The following is a 27469-nucleotide window of genomic DNA, read 5'->3' on the forward strand; positions in this document are numbered from 1 at the left end:
GAATAAAATAATTTGCTGTAAAGGCTACAAAGAAAATTTCCTATTTAGTATTGATTTGTTCAGGTTCTTTTGAAATGAATAAAATAATTTGGGGTTTATCGAACATTTTTTTATGTCTTTATCATCTTGTGCACCTAATATAAACTCTGCTTGCCTCTGAGTACTTCAGGCTCAAAATTTTTGCAGTTTTAAATGTGACAATTTTTGAGTAGATCTCATTTACATCAGTTTTATTTTTGCATAAATTAATGTCAAATGAATCAAACAGATTAAGAGATAATTGAAAGGAGGGATGGAAGGCAGAGTGCAGAGGATAGATGTCAGTGGTGATGTTGAGTACAGGGTTTAGTAAACCCTGATAGTACTTGGTATTTGTGATTTTTTTTTTATTTGGTGGTTGACAGAGGGGCATGTGTAGATGTGCATGGCAGATGTTGGGCATTTTGTTCTTAAGAGTTGGGGTGGTGGGTGACAATGGAAGGTTAACATGTTCATTACATGATGTTTAATAAATGTTGTAAATTTTGCTTGTAGAGTTGGCATTATGCTTTGGAGTTGTGCATTGTGCTTAAGCAATGTAAGTCCCTGCCAGCAAATTAATTCTCCTTTTGGCACCATCCTCTTTGAAAAGTTCTAATTTTCTGGTTAATCACACTTTCATGATGGTGGGATGTTTGGGTTTAGGCACTAGGGTTCATCGCTGCCTCTCTATAGTAAGCCTTGAGCATAGTTTAGTTAATTTCCAGCAGCACTGTTGGGGTTGGGGGGGGGGTGTGGGAGAATTATTTTATGAACAAATAAGATTGTTGTTATTGGTTTTGCCTAAGAAATGTGCTGTCATTTTGTTCGGCAGTGTTTTATACTCTCATCTACTTCAAAGTTTCATTATTTGTTTGCAGCAAAATTCCATTAGAGTTCTGGTTCACTGTGTCTAATTTTGTTTTGAAGTTCAATTTTCACTTCATTAATTGTTTAACTACCTTAAAGATTTTCCATTGATCAGATTTTTCATATTTCTGAGCATAAATGTTCATTGGTGATGGTACCTGCTGTATTTAATTGATCCAGGGAAACTATAAAGAAATTCCTGAGATTTTTTAAACTGGGTGGAGTGACATCCTGATGTTTTCCATTTACTATATTTACAGTGCCACCTACTGCTAGAAGTCACATAGAGCCTTGAGGTAATTTTTGTATAATTACCAAAGCAAATTTCAAATTTGTATTTGAACTATAGAAATTTAAAGTTCTCAGAAATTTAATAAATTGCTATTTTCAGAAGGAACATCATGGCAAATTAGAGTGTAAATATTCAGAATAGTGGTGGCAGTTGGCTCTTATTGGACTTTAGGTGCAAACTTAGTTCAGTAAAATATTTGGAGGACAACTTGAATACTTTGTCATTTAATAACGGGACAACAGTTGCCCTTTTCAATGATTGATTGTTCAGAAGATAGTGCTATTTGTAGTTAGGTTTGAGTTAATTACCTCTGGCCACAGTGTTTGGTACTCCTGGTGGAGAGAATTGGTGTTGACTACAAATAAGATGCCAACTAAGTTCTACAAAATTGGGGTTGTGTCAGTATTTGATCATGTTTCTAATCAATTGGTTTAGAAATTTCTGATTCGGTGCAAGTATTTTTTCAGAAAATTGTGCATTGAATAATGTGATTGTATAACTGTGCTCAGAATATTGAAATACTGGATGGTTAGTGTACATTAGAATGACTATAATTTTATTGTGGTATGTACTTTGATCTAAATTTTCAATTCTCAAGCCACCATGCCCTGACATTAAGATGGACTATTTTCTGTATGTACTGTTGAAACATTGAAATATTGGTAAAGGAAATTAGAGTTTCAGTTTTCATTTTTGGGCCTTAGTTTAAAAAATATCTACAAATTATTGTTGTTCCATTTTCAAGTTTTGTATAAACATGTCCTGATGAAGCATCTCAGCTGAAACATCGGCAGTTTACTCATTTCCATAGATTCTGCTTCGCCTGCTGCATTCCTCCAGCATTCTGTGTGTGTTGCTCTGGATTTCCAGCATTTTGCAGAATCACTTGTATTTTTCTATAAACCTTCTTGCTTCTGCATGGCATGCCTCTGCAAAACCAGTTCTCCCATGGCCTTAATTTTTATTATCTCAATAGTATTCCCTGTTTTTAGTTTCTTTTCAACATACATCTCTCCTCAATCCTTATTATTAAATTGAGATCACACTTACCTTCCAATATCCTGAAATCTGCTACTATCCCTTGTACTTTGTTTTATTTTTCAATACTGAAATTAATTTATGATCTGCTCAAGTATAAATCAAAACATGTATCAAAAGGAATATATCCAAACAAACAACTGTTTACTTCTATCTAATCTTCGTCACAGTGAACTTTACCCACATTGCTATGAGCTTCAATTATGCTTTTATCAATTAGAAGCACTTGACAGCATTTTGAAACAGTACTTCACCTTCCTAATGTTAACATTTATTTTAAGAGGACTAGAATATAAAAGCAAGGATGATATGCTGAGGCTGTATAAGGCACTTGTGAGGCCTCACTTAGAGTATTGTTTTGGGCCCCTTAACTAATAAAGGATGTGCTGACATTGGAGAGGGTTCAGAGAGGTTTGCAAGAATAATTCCAGGAATGAAAGGGTTATTGTATGAGGAGCATTTGATGGCTCTGGGGCTGTACCTGCTGGAATTTAGAAGAATGAGGGGGATCTCATTGAAACCTATTAAATGATGAAATGCCTAGATAGTGTTTGTGGAGCGAAAGTTTCTGAAAGTGGTGGAGTCCAGGAGCAGAGGGCACAGCCTCAGCATAGAGGGGTGACCACTTAGAACAAGATGAGGTGGAATTTCTTTAGCCAGAGAGTGGTGTGGTGATTCTGTGAAATTTGTTACAAGTAGTTGAGAAGGCCAGGACATTGGATTTATTTCAGGCAGAGGTTGATGGGTTCTTGATTAGTCAGGGCATGAAAGATTATGGGGAGAAGACAGGAGCATGGAGATTGAGAGGGAAAATGGATCAGCTATGATGAATTGGCAGAGTAGACCCCATGGGTCAAATGGACTGATTTTGCTCCCACCTCTTCATGCTCTTATTGAACGAATCTCTTCAACCCGAAGAAACCATGATGCAATGGAAAAGCCTCCATCAGACCAAGACACTTGCTTTACTCCTGATTTGAAATCTGAACAAAATTGTAAGAATGTTGACTCGACTCTGGACACAAAGGAATATAAATAAATCAAATAGGTTTTTGAGTATCACATGTTTTGACTGTAAGGATAGATAAACAGGTTTTTTTCCCCAAAAATTGGAGACAGTTTGTTAATTGTTTCATGAACATTCTTCTGGAAACATTTGCAAATGCTTTTGTCTTAATTTCTCTATTAGAGGATATTGTTGATCTAGGACCAATTATTCAATGGAGCTTCCATAAATAATCAACGTTCAAAGTACATTTATTTATCAAAGTACTGTGTACAACCTTGAGATTCGTCTTCTTGCAGGTAGCCACAAGACAAAACACAGTAGAACCTCTTTAAAAAAAAACCCACTCAGCAGTCTGTCAAACACGTGTGTGTGTGGGGGGGGGGGTGGGGTAGGGGGAGAAGAACAAATTGTGCAATTAAAAAAATACGCTGAACATTAACCACAGAGTCCTCAAAAGTGAGGCCACAGCCACAGAGCTAATTCAGTGCTGAGGTGAGTGCCGATGGTTGCAGGTGAGAGTAGGTGTCAGTGCTCAAATTGTTCAAAATAGTAAACAAAATACATGGACCCTGTAACCTGCAGAGTCTCTGAATGTGAGTTCACAGCTGCGGAGCCCATTCAACATTGAGGTGAGTGAAGCCCAACCAGGAGCCCAATGACTGCAGAGCAGCAACCACTCCAGAACCTGGTGATGTGGTGTTTTAGAGAGAGGAAAGTATTTCCAGTTAGCTGCAAGCAGACAGCGCTGAACACCTGTTTGTTTTCCACTCTCATCCTCAGCTATTTTAATATTGTTTGATGCTTTAATCAGCATGGAGTAATGAAGCTGACCACGACTTGGACTTGTGCTACAGCATACATTCCTAGTGATGGCTGCACTCAAGTCTAGTTAGCTAAGTCACCCAGGTCACAAAAATCCCCAGATTGTTTAGTCAGCTCAAAAGTAATCCTTAAAAGGGAAATTACAGGCTGCACTCGATTACAGTTCAGAAGAAATGTATCTAGAAGAGGTATATATCTTGTAGTTTTTTGTAAACTGTCTGCAACATGTCACTGTTGGCCGCTGGCGCCATCATATCTGTTTGTACCAGGAATAATGTGATTTACTGTTAGTAATGAGTACAGTGCTGCAGTAGACAGAGTAGCTGCTCTCTCAGGGTTTCAGTGACCCCCTGTTTAATCTTGACCCCTGGTGCTGTGTTTGTGAAAATTGCACATTCTGCTTGTGACTTCTGTGGGTTTTCTTTTGTGCTCTGGATTTCCCCTTATCCCTTATCATTGCCATCTGTAAACTGCTGTTTGCCCTTGCTTTATAGGTGATGGGTAGAATGGGAGTGTGTCCATATAGGTTAGAGGAATAGTGGAGGGAATGTAGATTATTGGAAAAATTAGTGGGGGGGGGGGGGCTTGCTCTGTGAGTTGGCATAGCCTTAGCCAAAATGGCGGCCACTAACATCATTCGAAAAAGAGTAGAATATTAGCTGTGCATTTTGTTATTCATCAAAAAACATAGAAATGTTTACATGGCCTCCTCTATGGAACCATATACTTGTTAATTTTCATAATTTGAGGAATTGTGAATGGAACTATCATAGGTTAACGTGAAAGTTCATTGAAGCAACTTATGTTCAGCAGAAATCCTGATGTAGTACACTGAGGATTAGGTGATTATGATTGTGGCTTGCAGAAGTCTCGCCCATTTACTTTGTTGTGAAATATAATAATACTTTGTAGAATGCTTTCAGTAGGTTTCAGTTGGTACATTTAATGTTAGAGAAATATATACAGTATACATCCTAAAGTTCTTTTTCTTTGCAAACATCCATAAAAACAGAGCAGTGCTCCAGAGAATGAATGGCAATTAAATGTTAGAACCCTGAAGCCTCGCCCAGCTCTCCCGTCTCACGCACTAGCAGCAGCAAGGCAATGACTGCCCCCCAACCAGCAAAAAAAAACATTGGTGTCCCCCACCAAGCACTCAAGCGTGCAGCAAAGCATCAATAAAGACTCCAAAGACTGCTCATTCATCCGGTGTTCAACATTCCACAGGTTCCCTTTCCCTCTCCCCCCCCCCCCCTCTCTCCCTCCCCCTCATAAGGGGAAAAGAGATGCCCCCATTTCACAACAAGAGGGGAGACATAGCAAAACAACTTGCTGATTTATAGTGTTAAAAGTCAGTCGCCTCGCTTTTTGGAAGCCTCTTTGTCTCTGGGCATATGACCAACAGCAAGCCCGCTGCTTCTGTTGCAAGATGCAAGCAAAGGAGTTGCCATTTTGCACCGTCATCACTCAGCTCTGCCTCTTCTTTAATCTCATCTAATTTCTGCTTGGTGTTACACTTGATTAATTACTATCTTCATGCTAAAAGTGGTTATCACACCTCTGGGTTTCATTTCATTTGTGAATGTTTGAGCTACTAATGTAATGAAATCTGAGGCTGACTAGTGTTAGAATTGAATTAGTGGCATAGATGCAGGCTGTGGATGATTAAGGTTGATTCCTGGGATAGTGAGCTTGTCACGTGAAGAGAAATTAAGCAGACTAGGCCTATACTATTAAGTTTAGAAGGATGAAGTGTGATCTCATTGAAATATAAAACATCACTCTAGGCCTGACTGTGTAAATGTTGCATTAATGTTTCCCTTGCTGGGATGTAAGGACTGTGGGTCATTACCTCAAAATAAAGACTTGTTTCAGTCAAAACACATCTACCACGTCCACTGTGGTAGCTCATTCCACCCTTACAACACCTCTGAGTGAAGATATAATCTGAGATGGAACTTCACCTTTTATCCTTAACCTATAACCTCCAATTCTAGTGTCACCCAGCCTTGGGAAAAATCCTACATGCATTATCCTTATTTATACCCCTCATAATTTGGTATACCAAATTAAATTTTGCCTCTTTCTCCTGTGCTACAAGGAAAGTCCTGCCCTATTTAACTCCGGTCTTTTATCTATAACTCAGGTCCTGGCAGCATCCTTGTAAATTTTCTCTGTAATCTTTCAAGATTATTGATGTATTTGATGTAGGTAGGTGACCAGAACTGCACACAATACTCCAAATTTGGCCTCAGCAATATCTTGTACAACTTCAACATAGTATCCCAACTCCTGTACTCAGTGCCCTGGTTTATAAAAGCCAATGTGCCAAAGATCTCTTTACAACTCTATCCTGTGATTCTCTTTACAGCCCAGACAATGGTGTGCAGGTTTTACCCTGGTTTATCTTCTCAGAATGCCACAACTCACACTTGCCTGCATTAAATTTCATCTGCCATTTTTTCTGGCTGATTCAGATCAAGCTTTGGTAGCCTTCCTCATTATCTAGTCCAGTGCCAATACTGGTGACATCTGCAAATTTAGTTTACTACATTATCGTCAAAATCATTATATAAATGGTAACAATAGACCCAGCACTGATCCCTGTTGCACACCACTAATTACAGGATTCTCCTGCTATCCAGTGTTCAATCCATTTGACTGCTTCATCTTGAATTCCAAGCAACTTAACCTTCTGGTCCATTGTAGGACTTTGTCAAAGGCCTTACTGAAGTCCATGTAGACAACGTTTACCACCTTTCCTTCATCAACTTTCTAGGTAACCTCCTCAGAAAACTTAAGGTTGGTGAGACATGAACTGCCATAGTTAAAGCTATGTTGATTATTCCTAATCAGGCCCTGACTATCCAAATGCTTATACAGTGGGTTCTGGTTAATTGGACACATCTGGACCAGTACATTTTGGCCTAATTAGCAGAAGTTTCATGGAAAGAGTTAAAAAGGTATAAAAAAGACAAACTAATTTTAACCAAGTAATGAACTATGCATTTAAATAAAATACAGAACAAATTTGAACATTACTAATACTGCTACAGTACTATAAAACTATTAGTTCCTAACAGTTATTGGGGGAGGAATTCAGTCAGTGTACTCTCTCTGCGTGTCCTTTTGATTGACTGTAAATGAACAAAATAAGCACAGATACCTAGTGCAGATAATGGACTGCTTTATACAATGCTTTCAATGATTGCATCTTCGAAACCTTCATCTTCATTTTAATGTTCAAGTTGACTGTTAATACCTTCAAATTCTTCGTAGTTTCTAACTTGCTGAAGTAGTGAAATAGTTTCATTTTCAGTCCTGGCTGTTTCTTGCATCTCCAAGCCTACAGTGAGCAATACAGTTCTAAATTGTCTTGCTGTTTATTTCTTGCCAAATATCAGTGACAAAAAATGCTTGCTTTCTGAATTCAAACGCACACAACTGACACTTTTTAAAAACTATTAGCCTCAGGCACGATGTAGTGTCTAATGGTGAAATGCATGCAATTGACGCTTGTTAGAATCTGTTTGGCAGTGGTCTCCTGTCTCAATTAAGTGGCATAATGTCCCTAAATTAAACTAGGGATTCCCAACATTGGGCTCACTGGCCTATAATTTCTGGGTTTATTCTTAGAGCTTTTCTTGAACGATGGAGCTGTATTAGCTATCCTCCAGGTCTCCAGCACCTCACAGTGCCTAAGAACATTTTAAATATCTTTGCCATGGTCCCTGCAAGTTCTGCACGAGTTTTCCACAAGGTTTAAGGAGCTGCCTTGTCAGTCCTTGAGGATTTATCTGTCCTAATTTGCCTCAAGACAGCTATAATCCAGATATGGAGCATGTTCTTACTACTCCTTTGCTTCAGTTCTGTAGGTAAATCTATCTCCCAGTTAAATACAGATATTCAACTCCATGCATAAATGATCTTCAATAGAACCAGTTTTGTCTCTTGCTACTGGCCTGGAGCGCGGACAGACAGGCGCCGCCTCTAAACCTATTTAGCATACCGAATGTTCACGAGGAACCCGGTGCTAAGGGCTCAGGGTTTCATAAGCAGCAGAGCAGCTACCTTGCTGTGATCTACTGAAAGTCATCCCTTGAGCCAAACTTTTGTCGGTCAATAGATCGTACCTACCTACCGGGGGGGCGGGGGGGTGCGCCCTGTCGCACTCCTCGCCCGGTTGGTGGCTTGCTCTCTCTGGACTCCAACCACCATGGCCCCATCACGGGGACCTCTGGTCCTTGCCTTGTCCTCTCACTCCACCCACAACCAGTGACGTCTGGTGGCTGGAAGCTGGAGTTCGGGCCCGGAGGCTATCTGATGAGGCAGTGAACCCATCAAAACTGCTTTGGTACCTAAAGACAAACCCATTGAGTTCTTTGAGCAGAAAAAAAAAGTGAGCTATTGGGACAGAAGCAAGTACTGAGAGAACTAAATTGCAGAATAGTCTGGACATAAGGAACCCCCTTCGAGTATCGCTATCTCCCATCATCCCTCGATGGGACCGCCTTGTTGCAGGGAAACAAGCTCAGGGCTCCAACTGATTCAGCGATATTGGTGTGTTGCAATGATTTTATGTTCATACGAGGAAAGTATGCACTGTGTGTTTCAATATCCAAACGTTGCTTAAAATTTTATGACGCTATTGACTTATAAGTGACTTATAATTGACTTATCACTGTATTCATGCAAGGAAAATGTGTGCTGTGTGCTTAATATTAAATTTGTTAGATAAACCCTTTTAGAAATGAAATTGAGTGTATTAGCCACTTATAAGTGACTTATAGTTGACTTATCACCTATATTCTGGTCATGATTAACACCACCTCCCCCTCCACCCCCGTCAGCCGGTCCACAAGAATATTGTTAATATTAAACCAGTCCGTGGTGCAAAAAAGCTTGGTGACCATTGGTGTACAATGTTTCACTTTTGAAGGCCTCCCATTTACCAAACATTTCTTTGCCTGCAAGCAGCACATTTAATCCACACCTGCCAGATCTCTTCTGATGCCATCTAAATTAGCCTTTCTGTAAATTAGAATGTCAACCCAAGGACATTCTATCCTTCTGTAATTATCTTGAAATTAATTGACTTATGATCACTAGATCTAAAGGCTGTTTTCTTGAGGCAGCAGGAAGAGTAGAAAGAGTCCATGAAAGGGAACTTAGTTTTTTTGTGATGGAGTGAGCTGTGTCCACAACTCTACAATTTCTCGTGGACTTGGGCAGGACAACTACCATACTGTGGTGAACTACGTATACCTGTCTGGACACGCCCCCTGCTGACTGCTCCTGTGGCTCCTCCCACAGACCGCTGTATAAAGGCGATCAAGGCCTGAGCTCAGCCTCTCAGTCTCCAGGATGTAGTATGGTGGTCACTCACTGCTTGTTCCTTCTTCCAGTCAATAAAAGCCAATATCTCGCCTTACGTCTCAGAGTGGGTTATTGATGGTGCATCAATTTTATTGACTGGAAGTTTTAAAACATGGAAACCGTTTTACGTCCGGAAAGATTGGATTTGGACCCCCAAGACCCTGAAGCAGCTCTTGCCTTTGAACTCTGGCTTGCATGCTTCCAATCATACTTGGACGAGGTTTGTGCAACTGAACCCACTGTTATGTACAGAATTCTCCTCTCGAGGGTCACCCCAAAAGTTTATTCAATTATCAGAGACCTGCCGACCTACGAAGGGGCACTGGACGCCCCCAAAAGACAGTACCTGCGGCCGGTGAACACCGTCTACGCATTACATCGTTTAGCTACCCGGCGACAGCGGCTTGGAGAATCGAGCGCCGAGTTTCTCCAAGCACTACAGACACTCGTCTGAACTTGTGACTGCAAGACGCTCACAGCAGAACAGCATGCGGAGCTGCTAGTACGAGGTGCCTTTGTGACAGGACTGAGGTCAGTGTACGTGCGTCAGAGGTTGCTGGAACAAGCTGATCTTACCTTACGATTAGTGATCGAGACAGCCGACACTCTGGAAGCTGCTGTGCGCAACGCTGATGCTGTCCAGCCGCGCGATTCCCCGCCGGTTCTGTGGATGCCTCAGACCCCCGCCGGTTCCCACGAGCGAATTCGCCAACGCCGCTGCCAGTCGCGATTCCACGAGCTCCCCAAACCCGACCACAGCTGCAGCCCATTAAAAGCCCGTGCTGTGGAGTCGGAAAACATCCCCGAAAACGCTGCTCGGCGCGAGAAGCGACCTGCTCCAGCTGCGGAAAGTGGGGCCATTTCGCCAAGGTCTGTAAGTCTAAACTATGAGCGGAGTGCAGCGCTGCGGGTGAGACATGGGGGCTGCCATCTTGCATGTCTGGATGTGGGCGGCCATCTTTGTCGGCGTCAGCATGCCCAGCCCCGACCCGTGTGAGACGTGGGGGCCGCCATCTTGCATGCCCGGATGTGCGCGGCCATCTTTGTCGGCGTCAACATGCCCCTCCCCCGACCCGCCGGTGTTTACCGGGCACCAAGACGGCTCAACTCTGGTCACGATAACCCTCGACCAAAGTGCCCCACACCAGCTTGCAAGGTCAATGATGGACATCCTGGTGGAGGGGCACAGGACTAGATGCCTGTTTGATACGGGCAGCACTGAGAGGCTGTGCTCAGGCCTTGATCGCCTTTATACAGGGGTCTCCTCTTTCCCAGGAAGTCTGTCACTGGGACCACCCTAACAGTTTGGTTGACGTTCCCAGGGCCAGTGCTGCTCCGGAGACATGTGAGGAGTACTAAATACTCCCCGCTGGTCGAGAGGGTTCACCTTCTACATGCGAACCCCCAGTATGTCTACGTGGTATTACCTGATGGGCGGGAGGACATGGTCTCCATCTGCGACCTGGCGCCCGCAGGTGCAGCAGACCACTACCCTGAACACTCTCCGGTAACTATGAACCCTGTACCCGAGGTGACACCGCGCACACCAGGCCCTACACAGACTCCTCATGACACTCATATACCGGGCGTTTCGTAAGCATATATACCAGGTGCTTGCGTGAGGGATCACTGACGCCTAGTGGACTGGAACCAACACAACCTCCGTCTCCTGTGCAATCACCACCGCCAGCATCTGTGCAATCACAGCCGGTGCTACGTAGGTCACAGCGACAGATTCAACCACCTGATAGACTTAACCTGTAAGAAACTTCGCCACATGGGGACTCTTTTAAAACAAAGGGGGTTGAATGTGGTGAACTACATATACCTGTCTGGATACGCCCCCTGCTGACTGCTCCTGTGGCTCCTCCCACAGACCCCTGTATAAAGGTGATTGAGGCCTGAGCCTGGCCTCTCAGTCTCCAGGATGTAGTATGGTGTTCACTCACTGCTTGTTCCTTCTTCCAGTCAATAAAAGCCGATATCTCATCTTACGTCTCAGAGTGAGTTATTGATGGTGCATCACATACCAAGCCATAATGTATCTGGATAGGATGCTTTCTAAGATGCATCTATAAAAAATTGGTGAGGGTCAACAGGGATGTGTTGAATTTCCTGAGCTTTCTAGAGTTATGATGGTGAAGGCAGAGCTGTAGTCATTAGACTCTATAGCATACTGCCAGAGGAATTAGTGGAGGCAGGCACTTGCAATTAAAACATTTTCTAGATGAACATTTGAGTTGGGTTCCCAGGAGAATAGAGGAATGGAGTTGTAGAACTTTGAACCTAGCCCTAACTGCTTAAAGGCATAGCTATCCATAAAAGAGAAACTGGAAAATTAAAGAAGCACATTTTGATGTGGCTGTAAATGTTCTACTTATTTTTGAGAAGCAGCTGTGGAATGGATCCCAACGTTAGGAAGTGTAGAATTTATCCACTCCCTTCCTCTCCTGTTTTTTATTGTTTGTATGTAAAATGACACTTCTTGTATCCATTTTTCTAATGTTTGAAAATAATGTCAATGATGAGTAATGAAACCATTGTTCATACTTGGCAACAGTGTAACCATCAAACATGACCAGAAGCACAATATTTTCAATTCATTGTGCTTGCATAGTATGCCATAAATCTAAATTCAGTTGAATACTGAATTTCTAGAAACCAGAACATTGTTATGGACTTTTGGACTGGGACTTGAGTAATTTTTTCCAGTTTGTCTCGTATGTGCTTTGTTACAGAAGCTAATAGTGTTAATTTCTTGTGGAATGGTTATTGTAGACTAGTGGTCACCAACCTTTTTAAGCCCAAGATTCCCTACCTTGGCCGGAGTAAAAGGCAAGATCGACCCCACATCAATTAGTTACACACATGCGCACCAGGGCAGAAAAGACTGGAAGTAAAACCCCGCAACCCAGAAGTAGAAATAATATATAAACACCAGGGGTACCCACCCCTTTTTTTTGCATGACGGACCGATTTAGTATTGATAATATTCTTGCGGACTGGCCGATGGGGGCGGTGTTAAACACGACCGAAATACAGCGATACTCAAAGCAGGTTCCTTATGTCCAGTCTATTCTAGTTTTCGTGGCTCACGGCTTCTGTCCCACTTGCCCACTTTTTTTTTCTGCTGAGAAAACTCAGCAGGTTCATCTTTAAGTGCTGGGTGCTTGGACTCAGGGTACTGAAACTGTTTTGAGACACTGCTTCATTAGACAGCCTCTGGGTCCGAACTCAGCCTCCTGCCGCCAGACGCTTCGGTCAGGTGTGGGCGGGGTTAGAGGTCGTGGCGGTCACAGTCCGGAGAGCGCGGCTGACCGAGCGGGGAGTGCGACAGAGCCCCCGCCCGCCCCCCTTGTAGGATCTACCGGCCAACAAATGCTTGTTTCAGTAGATCACAGCAGCGGTAGCTGCTCTGATACTTACGAAACGCTGAGTCCGAATTAGGTCATCTGCGAATATATTAGCACTGGATTCCCCATGAACATTCAATGTGCTAAACAGGTTCAGAGGCAGCGCTCCAGGCCAGTAGCGACGGCACTTCCTGCCAGCTGCCTGAGGACAACTGGTGATCCCTGGTGCGAGGGTGTCACGGCAGTTAGGCGACTGATGACCTTGCGGGTGTTCAAGTTCAACAATGAGCGTGACAGGGAATGAGGAAAGGTGCAGCTGACTCATATTGTTTCCTCGTGGCCCGTTGTTTGGGGACCACTGAATTACACTGTGTAGTGCGGGAGAGCTACACGCATGCGCATTGGACAGAAAGAACAGAACTAAAACCCCGCAACTCGGAAACAATCCCTCAACAGTACTTGAGTATTTATTATTTTTGGGAGTTCAACTGGGAAAGTCTCAAAGATCAACTAGTCGATCGCGATTGACGGGTTGGGGACCACTACTGTAGACCATGCACCCTGTTTTCCCCCGTGGTTGTAGGCCTACCTTAGGCTTACAGACAGTGTGTTCAACTCTGCCACTGTCCTAACCTCTCATTTATCATTTTGCTCAGGAGTTGCTGATCTGATTAAATCATCTGTATGGATGACAGGCAATATAATTTTCACCGTACCTTGGTACATGTGACAATAATAAACACATTTAAGAGAATGCTGATTTAAGAATGCCTTCATTATGTTCAGTTTCTTTCTAAATGTAATCGCTTAATTTAGGGAGTAACTGGTGTTGAGTTTTAATTGATAAATTGTAATTACAATTTCAGATCAATTCGTTTACAATCTCTTGTAAATATGAAATCAGGAAAAAGGTTTTCAAGTGAGCGATACTACAAATAGAGATTTTGCTCTAGAATTTCCCTTGGAACAATATTGTAGCACATCTGTGATTTTGTCTGAACATTATCTATATGTGGGAAAGAGCTTTCATTGCTAATATGTAACTGTGCAGTAATATAATTAGAATTATAATACTTGGGTGTATATCCACATTAATATGGTGTGAACTGACCCAATTAAATATCTTTTTGTGCATGGTCGAGTAGTTGCCTGCCCAATTTTAATTGCCATGTCAAATTGTCAGAGGAGACCAGAAATTAATTGTTTACCTGTTTTTTTTAAAATTTGCAAATAATAAGTGAATACAGAAGATAAATCAAATTTAAATCAATTCTTTCAATTTTCATCTCTAACTTGAGAAAAATATATTTGCCTTGATCTTTAGACTGTTATCTGATTTTTCAATATTACTTTTTTTGACAATTAATTTCAAGATTTATCCACATTTTTCTGTGGGGCTTTCATTATGACATTTAAGAATTGTGTGTTCTTCATTACATCCTTTTGGATGTGGAAAGGCAAGGTTTCAGAACCAACGAGAGTAAGCAATTCCTCTCCACACAGCTTGCTCTAGTCCAGGGGTGGGCAAACTTTTTGACTTGTGGGCCACAAAGGGTTCTAAAATTTGACAGGGGGGCCGGACCAGGAGCAGATGGACGGAGTGTTTTGGTAATACACCTCATAAGAGAAAATAAAATATCAGGGGATATGTAGAAAACATGTGCTTTAATTTCAATTGAAAATGAACAAATGCATTACAACAAAATATGTCTTTGAAGTCCCATGGTATTTAGCTATTTATTGAAATGACTTTTAAAACACTGAAAATTAAATGAATAAAATACAGCTTTTTTTAATAGTAACAGTTATTATTTTAAAGCACTGAAAATTCTGTTATCCTTCAAGATATTATCATCATCACTTTCCTTCTGACTGTCTTTATTTCAAAAACGGTAGGAGATGCAGGTCTACTTGTCCTGCTCCTTCTTATTCAATTGTCCCCCGTGCCAAAACTCAACAACGACCAGCACAAAGACAGACCAATGACAGCGCGCCAGTATGCGGAGCGCGTTATTTGATCTGGAGCGCATTTTTTATTTTGAGAACGTACGTGCACCTGCGCACTACTCGTGTCCATCACTTAACAGAAATGACATGTAACATGTAAGGCTTATTGAAAAAAATATTTTCAAATGCATTTTTTACATAACACAACGAAGAAATTTATTTTTAATTTCAGTGGGAACAGTGTTGTTGGTCTCCCTTTTTAGCCAGCGTATCAAAGTCTGGATTTAGTTTTGTTGTGGCGATTCTCAGGATGGATCTGAGGTGTTGGTCAGTTAACTTGGATCTGTGGCTGGCTTTGTTGATGTTCATGGCGCTGAATGCCTGTTCACACAAATAGGTCGAGCCGAAAAAAGAGTAAAGCGCAAATGTGGAGTAATACGCTGCACCTCAACAAAGGTCAATGTATATAGAGTGCGTCATCTATTGGGAAAACACCAGAATTGCGGGGAAAAAACGTTAACAAGGTTTATTAATATAATTTCATCAAGTTCTGCGGGCCGGATTAAAAAGCTTAACGGGCCGCATATGGCCTGCAGGCCGTAGTTTGCCCATGCCTGCTCTAGTCAGTATTGTTTGATTTCATCTGCATTGGCTTTGATGTAAGTGACTTGGATGTTTTATAATCAATTTATCAGCCAATGCCAATGTCTAGTGTAAGTTAACTGATTAAGAGTGCTTTTAAACCTGTGAAAATTAACTACTTTATAATGCATTATATAACTAGAATTAATTCTGAAACCTCTTGTGAGAAATAAGAAGCTTTTCAAAATTGCATGTTATTACAGCTAGTTCAATGGAGAATGGGGAAAGGTAAAATCTTAACCACTAATGATCCCTTGCAGTATGGCAGAAGCAATTTTGACCTCCTGTTGCATTTTTCTAGACTGTAAAATAATTTTCATGAAACATCTTAGGTTAGCAAAACATGTTGATAAGGGTTTGACAGATACTTTTAAATGGTATGATGTCCAATGTCTTCCACTAAAAAGATGAACATAGTTCACCAACAAGGCTTGTGCAGTGGTTAACAAGAACCATATTTGTATGAGGTGCTTCTGTAAGTTAAAATGTGTAATGGCACAGAGTAGCTGCAGCATGTGCATCTTTGAGCATCATACCTGTTAGCATAGTAGCTAGTCGGAACATCTTCTAAAGCTAACTGTTAAGGGAGTTTGACTCTTTCTTGCAGCTGTCACTGCCACTTGTTAAAATTCTAAAAATGAAAGGCTGGCGAGTCAGCTCGGCCACATCATGGAAGATCGAGTCACTGTTAGTGGTTGACTCAGTTCCCATTTTCCATCTTAATCTTCTGTTATTGAACATCATGCTTTAGTGAAGATATTACATTAAAATACTTGACGTTTGCACTTAAACGTGTTCTTTATTGCTGAATATTCTCAACTGTCTCAATCATTTCACAAAGGCAGACAGCCAAATATTTTCAGTTGTAAAGTATGGAAAGAGGTGAGAATATTGTATAGATAGTTTTCTAAAATTGGCACATTATCTTTATTAACTTTAAAGATTAGAGACAGTAAAATCTCTGATTCAGTGCTGTGCTATTGTCAATTAATTCTCACTGACCCTTTTCCCTTTGTCCTGTGCCTACTGGTGTTTGTTTATTATTTATTTAAAGATACAGTGCAGAATAGGCACTTCCAACCCAATGAGCCGCATCACCCAACAACCTACCTATTTAACACCAGCCTAATCAGAGGACAATGTTACAATGAACAATTAACCTACTAACCAGTCCACCTTTGGGCTGTGGGAGGAAACCAGAGCACCTGGGAGAACATACAAACTTCCTTCAGATAGCTCCAGAGTTGAACTCCAAACTCTGAAATGCCCCAAGCTGCAGTAGTGTCACGTGGACCACTATGCTACTGTGGCACCCAGTACCAGACCAGCCCTCTTGCCAGTTCACCTGTGCCTTTCTCTCTTGGTCTGATATATTCAATATTTCAGACTTCATGTATTTCTGTACCTTCCCATTACTGCATTCATTGGTGGATCAGATAAATTGATTCAGCTTGGTTTGTTGTCACCATTGATGCTGTGATTAAAATCTGCCCATTTCCAGTCATTCTGCTGTAACCATGGCAAGCAGAATTCAATTATATTTACAGAAGTATACATTCATGAACTTTAAATAGTTGAAAAAAATTAGTTTTAGACAAAATTACTGCTTGAGTTACCCCAATTTATTTTAAAGTAAAACCCATCCATAACATGAAACATGCATTACATTTTAACATAAAGGTGGCTTTAATAGCTTGTTTTAGAGTGTGATGGTCAGTGATCAGTAGAAATACATTGCCTCCTAAATGTGCTGGTTTCTTGTAAGAGACTCACTTTGAACTGTCAGCTTCCTTTGCAAAGTGTTGATGTGGTATTACATGTGCATGAAGACAAATTCTGCCGACCAATCAGTCCTAGCAACAATGAAGGTTACTATCATATTCCCATGTACTTTTTTCCATCAACCATCTATTTATCCTTGAACATTGATTGTATCTTTGCTTTAACTACTTTGTTAGTATGTTCTGGTACATTCTAAGACCTCAATTCTAAATCTTATAATTAACCCGCTCAGTCTCAGAAGTCATACAATTCTGTTAAATTTCTTTCAGTGGCGTTGTAGGATAACGAAGTAGGTTTTCAATGCTTGCAGAGAGATTTAGGCCAGTTAGAAAAGTGGGCTGAGCGATGGCAGATGGAGTTTAAAGCTGATAAGTGTGAGGTGCTACATTCTGGTAGGAATAATCCAAATAGGACATATATGGTAAATGGTCGGGCATTGAGGAATGCAGTAGAACAGAGTGATCTAGGAATAATGGTGCATAGTTCCCTGAAAGTGGAATCTCATGTGGATAGGGTGGTGAAGAAAGCTTTTGGTATGCTGACCTTTATAAATCAGAGCATTGAGTATAGGAGTTGGGATTTTGTACATGGCATTGTTAAGGCCAAGTTTGGAGTATTGTCTACAGTTCTGGTCACCGAATTATAGGAAAGACGTCAGCAAATTAGAGAGAGTACAGAGGAGATTTACGAGAATATTATCTGGGTTTCAGCACTTAAGTTACAGGGAAAGGCTGAACAAGTAAGGTCTTTATTCTTTGGAGCGTAGGAAATTGAGGGGGGTCTTGATAGAGGTATTTAAAATTATGGGGGGGATAGATAGAGTTGACGTGGATAAGCTTTTTCCATTGAGAGTAGGGGAGACCCAAACAAGAGGACATGAGTTGGGAATTAGGGGACAAAAGTTTAGGTGTAACAGTGGTAGCTGTGTGGAACAAGCTTCCAGTAGAAGTGGTAGAGGCAGGTTTGATATTGTCATTTAAAAAAAAATTGGATAGGTATATAGACAGGAAGGGAATGGAGCATTATGGGCTGAGTGCAGGTCGGTGGGACTAGGTAAGAGTAAGCGTTTGGCATGGACTAGAAGGACTGAGATGACCTGTTTCCGTGCTGTAATTGTTATATGGTTAAATTTGCAAGTACATTAAATCCCACCCTTTTTCCTTTAGTCAACAAGCTTGTCAAATTGCATATGTTTTCATTTTTGTTCTCTGTACTAAGGAGGAGAATGTTTTTAAGAAATTGCTGCAAAATTGAGTTTACAGCTTGACTTGATAATTTTGCGTAGATCAGGTTTACTTTGGAGAGAATTGTCCTTTGGTATTTATACACTTGTAAAATATTCAGGCTGCTGTATGTGTTAACCTATACATTATTGTTTTGCAGATTTGTATTACGGTGGGGAAGCCTTGTCAGTTGAACAGCCACAGGCTTTTACTTGTCCTTACTGTGGGAAAATGGGGTTCACTGAAACAACTCTCCAAGAACATGTTACTTCAGAGCATGCAGAAACATCAACAGAAGTGGTAGGACTTTACGAACAAATGTTTTATGATGTGGATGAGACTTACAGGGCTACTTTATGGCCCTTAAGTTGTCTTGATGGAATTGAGTCCAGCGCAAAGTTGCTTTGGCCATACTGGGTTGGGGTTGTGATGCCTTACATGAATTACTTAATGATTGTTTGACTTTACTTAATAAAATGGTACTCTCATTGTTGTTTCAGTATATTGAGTTTAATTTTAAATCATGTTATGGTGGCTGTGAACCTTTAACCTCTACGGTGCTTGTTAATGACCATTACTCCAAGATGAATTCACTCCATTTACTAGTTAAGGAAATTCAAATAAACAATCTAACCTTTGCTTTCAGTGCTCCAGTACTAACCCTTCTCCATTTTCTTTTGCACCTAGTGCGCATTCACCATCATTTTTGCCATGCCAGTGATTTTTGTTTTGAATTCATTTCTATCTACTTTCATGTGTATTTTGGATGCTGCTTTGGAGCCAAGCCTGGTTTTGTCTACTTTGTTTTTACCGTCCTTTTGTACGACCTTTACTCTTTATCATCTTCCTGTCAGTGAGGCATTTCAGCTTTAATTTCTTCTATATCTCAACAGTATTCCAAGCCGTTACTGTTCCTCTGCTGTCCTATTCTTTTGTCATTGAATTCAGATTGTTAAGAATTCATGATTGCGTTTTCTCACTGAGAGATAGACAATTACCACCGCTGTCTCTGTGTTACATAAAATCATAGGTTACTCCAATCTCCTGCTCTTGAGGTGCCAACTCCTTCTGTGCATCTTGCATTGTTTGTTTCCATTCAACTCTCCTTGAAATATATTTCCTTCAGCATGCTTTGCCATATATTTCTGAGGGTTCTTTCCAAGTGTGACCTCAGTACTCGGTAATATGTCTTAAACCAACCTAAGCCTTAATTTACTCTTTCCCATCTCTAATGTCATTAGTTTACTGTTTGGCTGTAATTGCACATATACATGTTTCTTAAAATTTTTACGGCCATACTCCTGATGGTGCCTGTATAAAAACAAAAACCTCAGTATCATTGTTGTGGACTGGTAAATAGAGGATTTAGAGGGAAGTTGGCCAAATGTGGGCCTTAGATAGGCAGCTTGGTCGACATGGATGAGTTGTGATGAAGGAGCAGTCTCTGTGCTCTATTACGTTTTCCTTTAGAATGAAATATAGTACTGTGGACAAAACTCTAGAAATCTGATTTTTATTTTAGTGTTTAGGACTTTATTTTAATTAATTTTGCTGAATTTTCAATAGCATTCCCAGTACTCTTATTATCCTGAATTACTTTCAAAGTCTTATGAACTGGTGATAAAACTCCATTATGCTTTCATTCTACTAAACTGTTACATCAAAATATGTCGTCCATGTTAAATTTGATCTATACATGCCTGTTTTATTCGATTTGAATATTATCAATATGATTTATTTGATTTGAACCTGTAAAAACATGACTTATTTATATATGAAAGGCAACAGTTTGATTTGATTTCTTTTTGCTTGAAGCTCTGGTATAGCTTGAAGAAATAGAAGTTCCAAATATTTAATACTCTATGACAATGAGGGCATATACAGTTGAAAGGAAAAGTTTGTGAACCCTTTGCCATTACCAGGTTTTCTGCATTAATTACTCATAAAATGTGGTCTGATCTTCATTTAAGTCAAAATAATAGACAAACACAGTCTGCCTGAACTAATAACACAATCAATTGTGCATTTCATGTCTTTGTTGAACATGTTATTTACTCATTCCTTGTCCAGGCTGGAAAAAGTATGTATTTAATAACTGGTAGAACCTTATTTAGCAGCAATTACTTCCACCAGGTATTCCTCTAGCTTCTGATCAGATTTGTGCAACAGTGAGGAGGAATTTTAGACCATTCCTCTATACAAAACTTTCAGTTCATCAATCTTTCTGGGCGACCTTGCATGAACAGCCCTCTTCAGGTCATGCCACATCATCTCAATTGGTTTAAGGTCTGGATTCTGACTTGGCTATTCCAAAACACAAATTTTCTGCTTTTTAAACCATTCTATTGTTGATTTACTCTCATGTTTTGGATCACTGTCTTATTGCATCCTCCAACTTCTATTAAATTTAAAGGTGATGGACTGCTACCCTGGCATTTTCCAGCACAATGTCTTGATACAATTTTGAATTAATTATTCCATCAATAATTGCAAGCTGTCCAGATCTTAAGGCAGCAAAGCAGCCCCAAGCCATGATGCTCATTGGTGTTGATGTGTGGTGCCCCTTTCCTTTTTCCTCCAAGCATATTGGTGTGCATTTTTGCCAGAAATTTCAACTTTTATATCATATATCTACAGAAAATTGTCACAGAAGCATTGTGAAACATACAGGTGGTCTGGTTTTGACTTGCAGCAGTTTTTTTTTGGGAGAGCAGTGGTGTCCTTCCATGAACACCATTCTTGTTCAGTGTTTTTCTTGTATTGGACGCATGAACAGAGACATCAGCAAATTCTAGAGATTTCTGCAGGTCTTTTGGTGTTAACCTTGGATTGATCTTTGCAGAGCGCTGACTCCTAGGGAGTGTAACAACAGTACTGAGTTTCCTCCATTTGTAGATCAGTTCTCTTACTGTGGGCTGATGAATATTCAGGTCTTTAGAAATGCTTTTGTAGCCTTTTCCAGCTTCATGCATCTCTACAGTTCTTCTAAGGTCCTCTGTAAGTTACTTTGATTGAGGCATGGTGCACATAAACAGATCTTTCTTGAGAATAGTAGGCTCTGTCAGTAACCTGACCTTGTGTGTCTTTTTTTATAGGGCAGGGCACTTCTACAACCCACACCTCCAATTTCATCTCATTAATTGGAACACCTAACTCCAAATAGCTTGTTAGAAGGTATAACTCTAGAGGTTCACACATGTTTTTGAACCTGGACTGTGATTGCTTAAATGCTGTACTCAGTACTGACAAGCAGAAGAACGTAAGAAATAGGAGCAAGGGTAGGCCATCTGGCCTGTCGAGCCTGCTCTGCTATTATATAAGACCATGGCTGATCTGACCATGGATTCATCTTTACCTACTCTTAATTCCCCTACTATGCAAAAATTTATTCGACCTCATCTTAAATATATTTACTGCAGTAGCCTCCACTGCTTCATTGGGCAGTGAATTTCACCGATTCACCACTCTCTGGGAAAAGCAGTTCCTCCTCATCTACGTTCTAAATTTACTCCCCCCAAGTCTTGAGGCTATGTCCTCTAGTTCTAGTCTCACCTACCAGTGGAAACAACTTTTCTGCCTCTATCTTATCTATCCCTTTCATAATTTTATATGTTTCTATAAAATCTCCTCTCATCCTTCTGAATTCCAGTAAGTGCAGTCTCAGGCGACTTAATCTCACCAAATGGTCTAACCCCTCAACTCTAGAATCAACCTCCTCTACACCATCTCCAAAGCCAGTAAGGAGATTAAACTGCATGTAGTTTAAAGCCAGATGTGGCCTCACCAGTACCCTATACAGTTGCAGCATAACTTTGCACTTAAATTCAATCCCTCTAGCAATGAAGGCCAACATTCCATTTGCCTACTTGATAGCCTGCTGCATGTGCAAACCAATCCTTTGCGATTCATGCACAAGCACTCCCACGTTCTTCTGCACAGCAACATGCTGCAGTCTTTTATCGTTAAACAATAATCTGACCTTACATTTTCTCTTCCAAAGTGGATCTCGCATTTACCAACATTGTACTCTATCTGCAAGACCCTTGCCCATTCATTTAACCTATCTATATCTCTCTGCAGACTCTACATATCTTCTGCACAATTTGCTTTTCCACTAATTTAGTATCATCAGCAAACATAGATATACTACACTCAGTCCCCTCTTCCAGATCATGAATGTATATCGTGAACAGTTGTGGGTCCAGCACTGACCCCTGTTGCACACTGCTCACCACAGATTGCCAACCAGAGAATCCCAACATTGTATTGGTTAACCAATTCTCTATCCATGCTAATACATCACCCCAACTTTATGCATCCTTATGGATAAGTTTTTTTTTATGCCAACCTTATTGAACACCTTCTGGAAATTCAGTAATACTAACCATCTGTTCCCCTCTATCCACTGAACTCATTATATCCTCAAAGATCTCCAGTAAGTTTGTCAAACAGGACCTGCCTTTGCTGAATCCATGTTGTGCCTGCCTGATGGATCCATTTCTTTCCAGATGCTATTTCTTCCTTAATAATAGCTTCAGGTGTTTTCCCAACAATGATGTTAACCTAAATGGCCTATAGTTACCTGCCTTTTGCTTACATCCTTTTTTAAACAGTGGCATAATATTTGCTGCTTTCCGGTTTGCTGGGACCTGCTAGAGTCCAGAGAATTTTGGTAAATTATCACCAAAGTCTCAACTGTGCCATTTCTTTCGGTACCCTGGGATGCATTCCATCAGGACCAAGGGATTTGTCTATCCTTAGGCCCACATGTTTGCTCCGCACTACCTCTTTAGTGATAGCTATTGTATTGAGGTCCTCTCCTCCCTTCACATCCATATTATCTCTGTCATGTCCTCCACCGTGAAAACCGGCACAAAATACTCATTCAAAGCCTTTGCCATTCCCTCATTGCCCAATATCAGTTCTCTATGTCCACTTTGGCCACCCTTTTCCGCTTTGTATAATTATAAAAACTTTTACTATTTGTTTTTATATTTTCTACTGGTTTATTTTCGTAATCTGTCTTCCATTTCTTTATTGCTCGTTTAGTGGTTGTTTGTTGCTTTTTAAAGTTTTCCCAATCTGTCTTCCATTACTTTTGACGACTTTGTATGCAGAGCTTTTAGTTTGATGCCTTCCGTTGTTTCCTTAGTTATCCATGGCTGACTCTTCCCACCCTTACTGTCCTTGCTTTTAACTGGAATCTACCTTTGTTGAGCACCATGAAAAATCTCTTTGAAAGTCTTCCACTGTTCCTTAACCATTCCACTATATAGTCTCTGTTCCCAGTCTACCCTCTCCAACTCCTCCCTCATCCCATTTTAGTCTCTCTTGTTTAGGCATAATACACTGGATTTTGTTCGAACTATTGCATCCTCCATTTGTATGAGAAATTCAATCATTCTGTGATCACTGTTTCCAAGAGGATCCCTAACTACAAGAGTGTTTACCTGTCTCATTGCACAGGACCAGATCCAAAATCTGTTATAGGTTCGGTAACATGCTGTTCAAGAAAGCTATCACACATGCATTCCATGAAGTGCTCCTCAAGACTGCCTCAACCAACTTGATTCACCAAATCTATGTGCAAGATAGACTGGCGTTCCATTCTTACATGTCTCAGATGTTTGGTTTATTACCGCTGTTATTTGGTGGCCTATAGACAACTCCCACCAGTGATTCTTTTTCCCTTTACTATTCCTAATCTCTACCCAAATGGATTCACTTTCTACTCCTTGGATCTTGTATCGTCTCTCACTATCGCCCTGATTTCATTCTTAATTAAGAGCACTACCCCACTTCCCTTACCTTCCCTCTGTATTACCTGATATCCTTGGATATTTAATTCCCAATCTTCTCCATCCTGCAACCACTTTTCTCTAATGACCACTTAATCATACCCCTTTATACTGATTTGTGCCAGAAGTTCACTTGTTACAAATACTACAGGCATTCAGATAAAGTGCCCTTACACTCATTGTGCCTTTAAAATCTAATAATCTTTGTCTTTAATGCACTTGACTATTCTGCACTCCCATCCTTGCTTTTTTCTTTTACTTTATCCATACTTCTCCAATCAGTTGAACCCACCCCCCAGCTATTTAGTTTAAAACTCTATCCACAACCCACAACTAAAATGGATAATTATTTGTGTTATTAGTTTAGGCAGATTGTGTTTGTGTATTATTGTGACTTAGATGATGATCAGACCACACTATGAATAACTAATGCAGAAAATCTGGTCATTTCAAAGGGTCCACAAACTCTTTCTTGTACCAGAAAGACCTAGAAGTCCAAGTTCATAGTTCTCTGAAAGTGGCAATATGTTGATCGGTTGATAAAGAAGGAAAATACTGCATTCATTGTTTGGGGCATAGAATATAGGATTTGGAGCATTATGTTGTAACTTTACAAAATGCTGATTAGGCCATACTTGGAGTATTGTGTACAGTTCTGGTTTCCATTCTGTAGAAAGCATTTGATTAAACTGGTGCAAACGAGGGCTCAAAGGAGATTCACCAGAATGTAACCTCATTTGGAAGTCTTTTGTTTAGGGAAATGGCAGCTAGGATATTCTTGCCTTTCCATGAGGCTGCAGAGTGACCTGAAAGAAAATATGTAAGACTATGAAAGGCACAAATAGGATAGACAAAATCTTTATCCTGTGCTATTCACATTAAGATTAAGGTGAGAGGAAGGAATCTCAATGATGATCTTTCTATATAAAGTGGTTGATATCTGGAATGTGCTGCCAGGGAGGTGATGAAAGATACTTACTGTGTTTAAAAGACATTTAAATAGGATTGGTGTAGATGGGCAGAAAGATTGTCATGGTGATACTGGATCAAGGGGCATATTTTTGTGATCTATGACCAATTATATAGCTTTATGAATTGCTTTTGAGTCAACTTCACACTTTAACTGAGCCATACACCTGCTTATTTTTGATCTTCACATGTTACAGACAATTAAAAGCCAGTACAAGATTGGACAAGCCACTACCCCTAGCAGCTAGCTAGAATTTTTATCTGAACTGTCACTATTCTTCAGTATGTTTTGAACAATGCATGGGTAAAGGCATGAAGAATTTAAATGCTTGCATAAGGTAAATATAAATGTCTGTCTCTGTGTGGTCTATTTTAGGGATTGTATTGAGTTGATTGTATTTTTTGGAGTAGATTAACATATTATAACCAGTAGGTTTCTCAGAATCTTAATGCCACAATTAAGGAGCAGATTGAACATAGGAAGTGATATTAATTAAGGGCAGGTGGTTACTTAAGTAGTTGGACAATACAAATGCCTATGTCAGGATGCTGTTTATTGACAACAGTTCAGTGTTTTAACACCATCATTCCTACAGTTCTGATCGAAAAGGTCCGGAAGCTAGGGCTCTGTACATCCATCGCTCTGCTCCCTAAGCAGAAAACCATAATCTGCAGATATGTCCAATTTGCTGACAATCAACACTTGCCCACCTCAGTGCTCTTTTCTCTCTACACCCTTGACCATGTGGCTAGGCACAGCTCAAATACCAGCTACAGATTTGCTGGTGATATAACCATTGTTGGCAAAATCTCAGATGGTAATGAGAGGGCACACAGGCGATATACCAGCTAGCTGAGTGATGTCACAGCTACAACATCAGTAAGACCAAAGAACTGAATATGGACTTCAAAAGGGTAAGATGAGAGAACACATACCAGTCCTCTTTGAGGGATCAGAAGTAGAAAGAGTGAGTAATTTCAAGTTCTTGGATGCCAGTATCTCTGGGGACCTAACCTGGACCCAACTTATCGATGCATCTATGAAGAAGGCAAGGCAGTGGCTATATTTCATTGTGAGTTTGAGGAGATTTGGTATGTCACCAAAAACACTCAAATTTCTGCAGACATACTGTGGAGAGCCTTCTAACTGACTACATCACCGTCTGGTATGGCGTTTGGGGGGGGGGTGTAACTACACAGGATCAAAGTCAACTGCAGAGAGTTGTAAAATTAGTCAGTTCCATCACTAACCTCAGTAGTATCCAAGGAGCGGTGCCTCAAAAAAGCAGCATCCATCATTAAGGGCCCTCATCACCCAGAACATGCCTTCTTCTCATTGTTACCATCAGGAAGGATGTAAAGAAACCCGAAGGCACACACTCAATGATTCAGGAGCAGCTTCTTCCCTTCTGCCATCTGATTCCTAAATGGTCATTGAATCCATCCATGAACACTACCTCACTACTTTTTTTTCTTTCTTTTTTGCAGTACCTAGTTGACTTGTTGGCGTGTGGCCTAGTGGATAAGGCATCAGTCTAGTGATCTGAAGGTCATTGGTTCAATTGTCAGCTCAGGCAGCGTGTTGTGTCCTTGAGCAAGGCACATAACAGCACATTGCTCTGCGATAACACTGTTGCCAAGCTGCTCGGGTCCTAATGACCTTCCCTTGGATAGCATTGGTGCTGTGGAGAGGGGAAGGCTTCCAGCTTGAGCAAGTGCCAGTCTCAAATCCATGGTCTCATGAGACTAACGGATGCCTATAGTTGACTAATATATATATTCATACTGTAATTCACGTTTTTTCTCTTATTATGTATTGCATTGTATTGCACAAAGTTGAACAGATTTCACAACATGCCAGTGATATTAAACCTGATTCTGAACTGCAATAGGGAGTATGATCAGTTGGAATATGTTCTGCCCCCTTGTGGTAATTTCAAGATCAACTTGTATCATTTTTAAGATTCATTTAACCTGAGTAAAAAAAATTGGATGCTACAACTCTATATAGTGTGTGCGCGTGTGTGTTTTTATTTATATATATATATATATATATATATATATATACTGAGTGTGTGTGTGTATATAATCTTGAAACATTTTTAGGGTTTCATAGTGTTGTATAGCAGAGGAATGCACCTTTCAGCCCAAATAGTCCATGCTGAACAAGCCCATCTGCATTAATCACATTTGCCTGCATTTGGCCCAAATGTATATTAAACGTATTATGCCTGCATTCACTACCACATCTGGCAGCTCTTTCCACATATCCTATGTGGAATATCCTATAGGGATCGGGGGTATGGAGAGAAAGCAGGTACAGGGTTCTG

General features: G+C 40.5%; 1 protein-coding gene across 1 annotated transcript in view; it reads left to right on the plus strand.

Moving 5' to 3' along the window:
- The window catches only part of kcmf1 (potassium channel modulatory factor 1), a 132318-nt gene that overhangs the window by 62049 nt on the left and 42800 nt on the right, over positions 1–27469 (plus strand). The window contains exon 3 of the mRNA XM_059970080.1: positions 18533–18672. Within this exon, the coding sequence (XP_059826063.1) occupies positions 18533–18672 (140 nt within the window). The remainder of the gene's footprint in view (positions 1–18532; positions 18673–27469) is intronic.

The sequence above is a fragment of the Hypanus sabinus genome, chromosome 5 (assembly GCF_030144855.1).
Source record: "Hypanus sabinus isolate sHypSab1 chromosome 5, sHypSab1.hap1, whole genome shotgun sequence".
In the NCBI taxonomy this organism is placed as follows: Eukaryota; Metazoa; Chordata; class Chondrichthyes; order Myliobatiformes; family Dasyatidae; genus Hypanus; species Hypanus sabinus.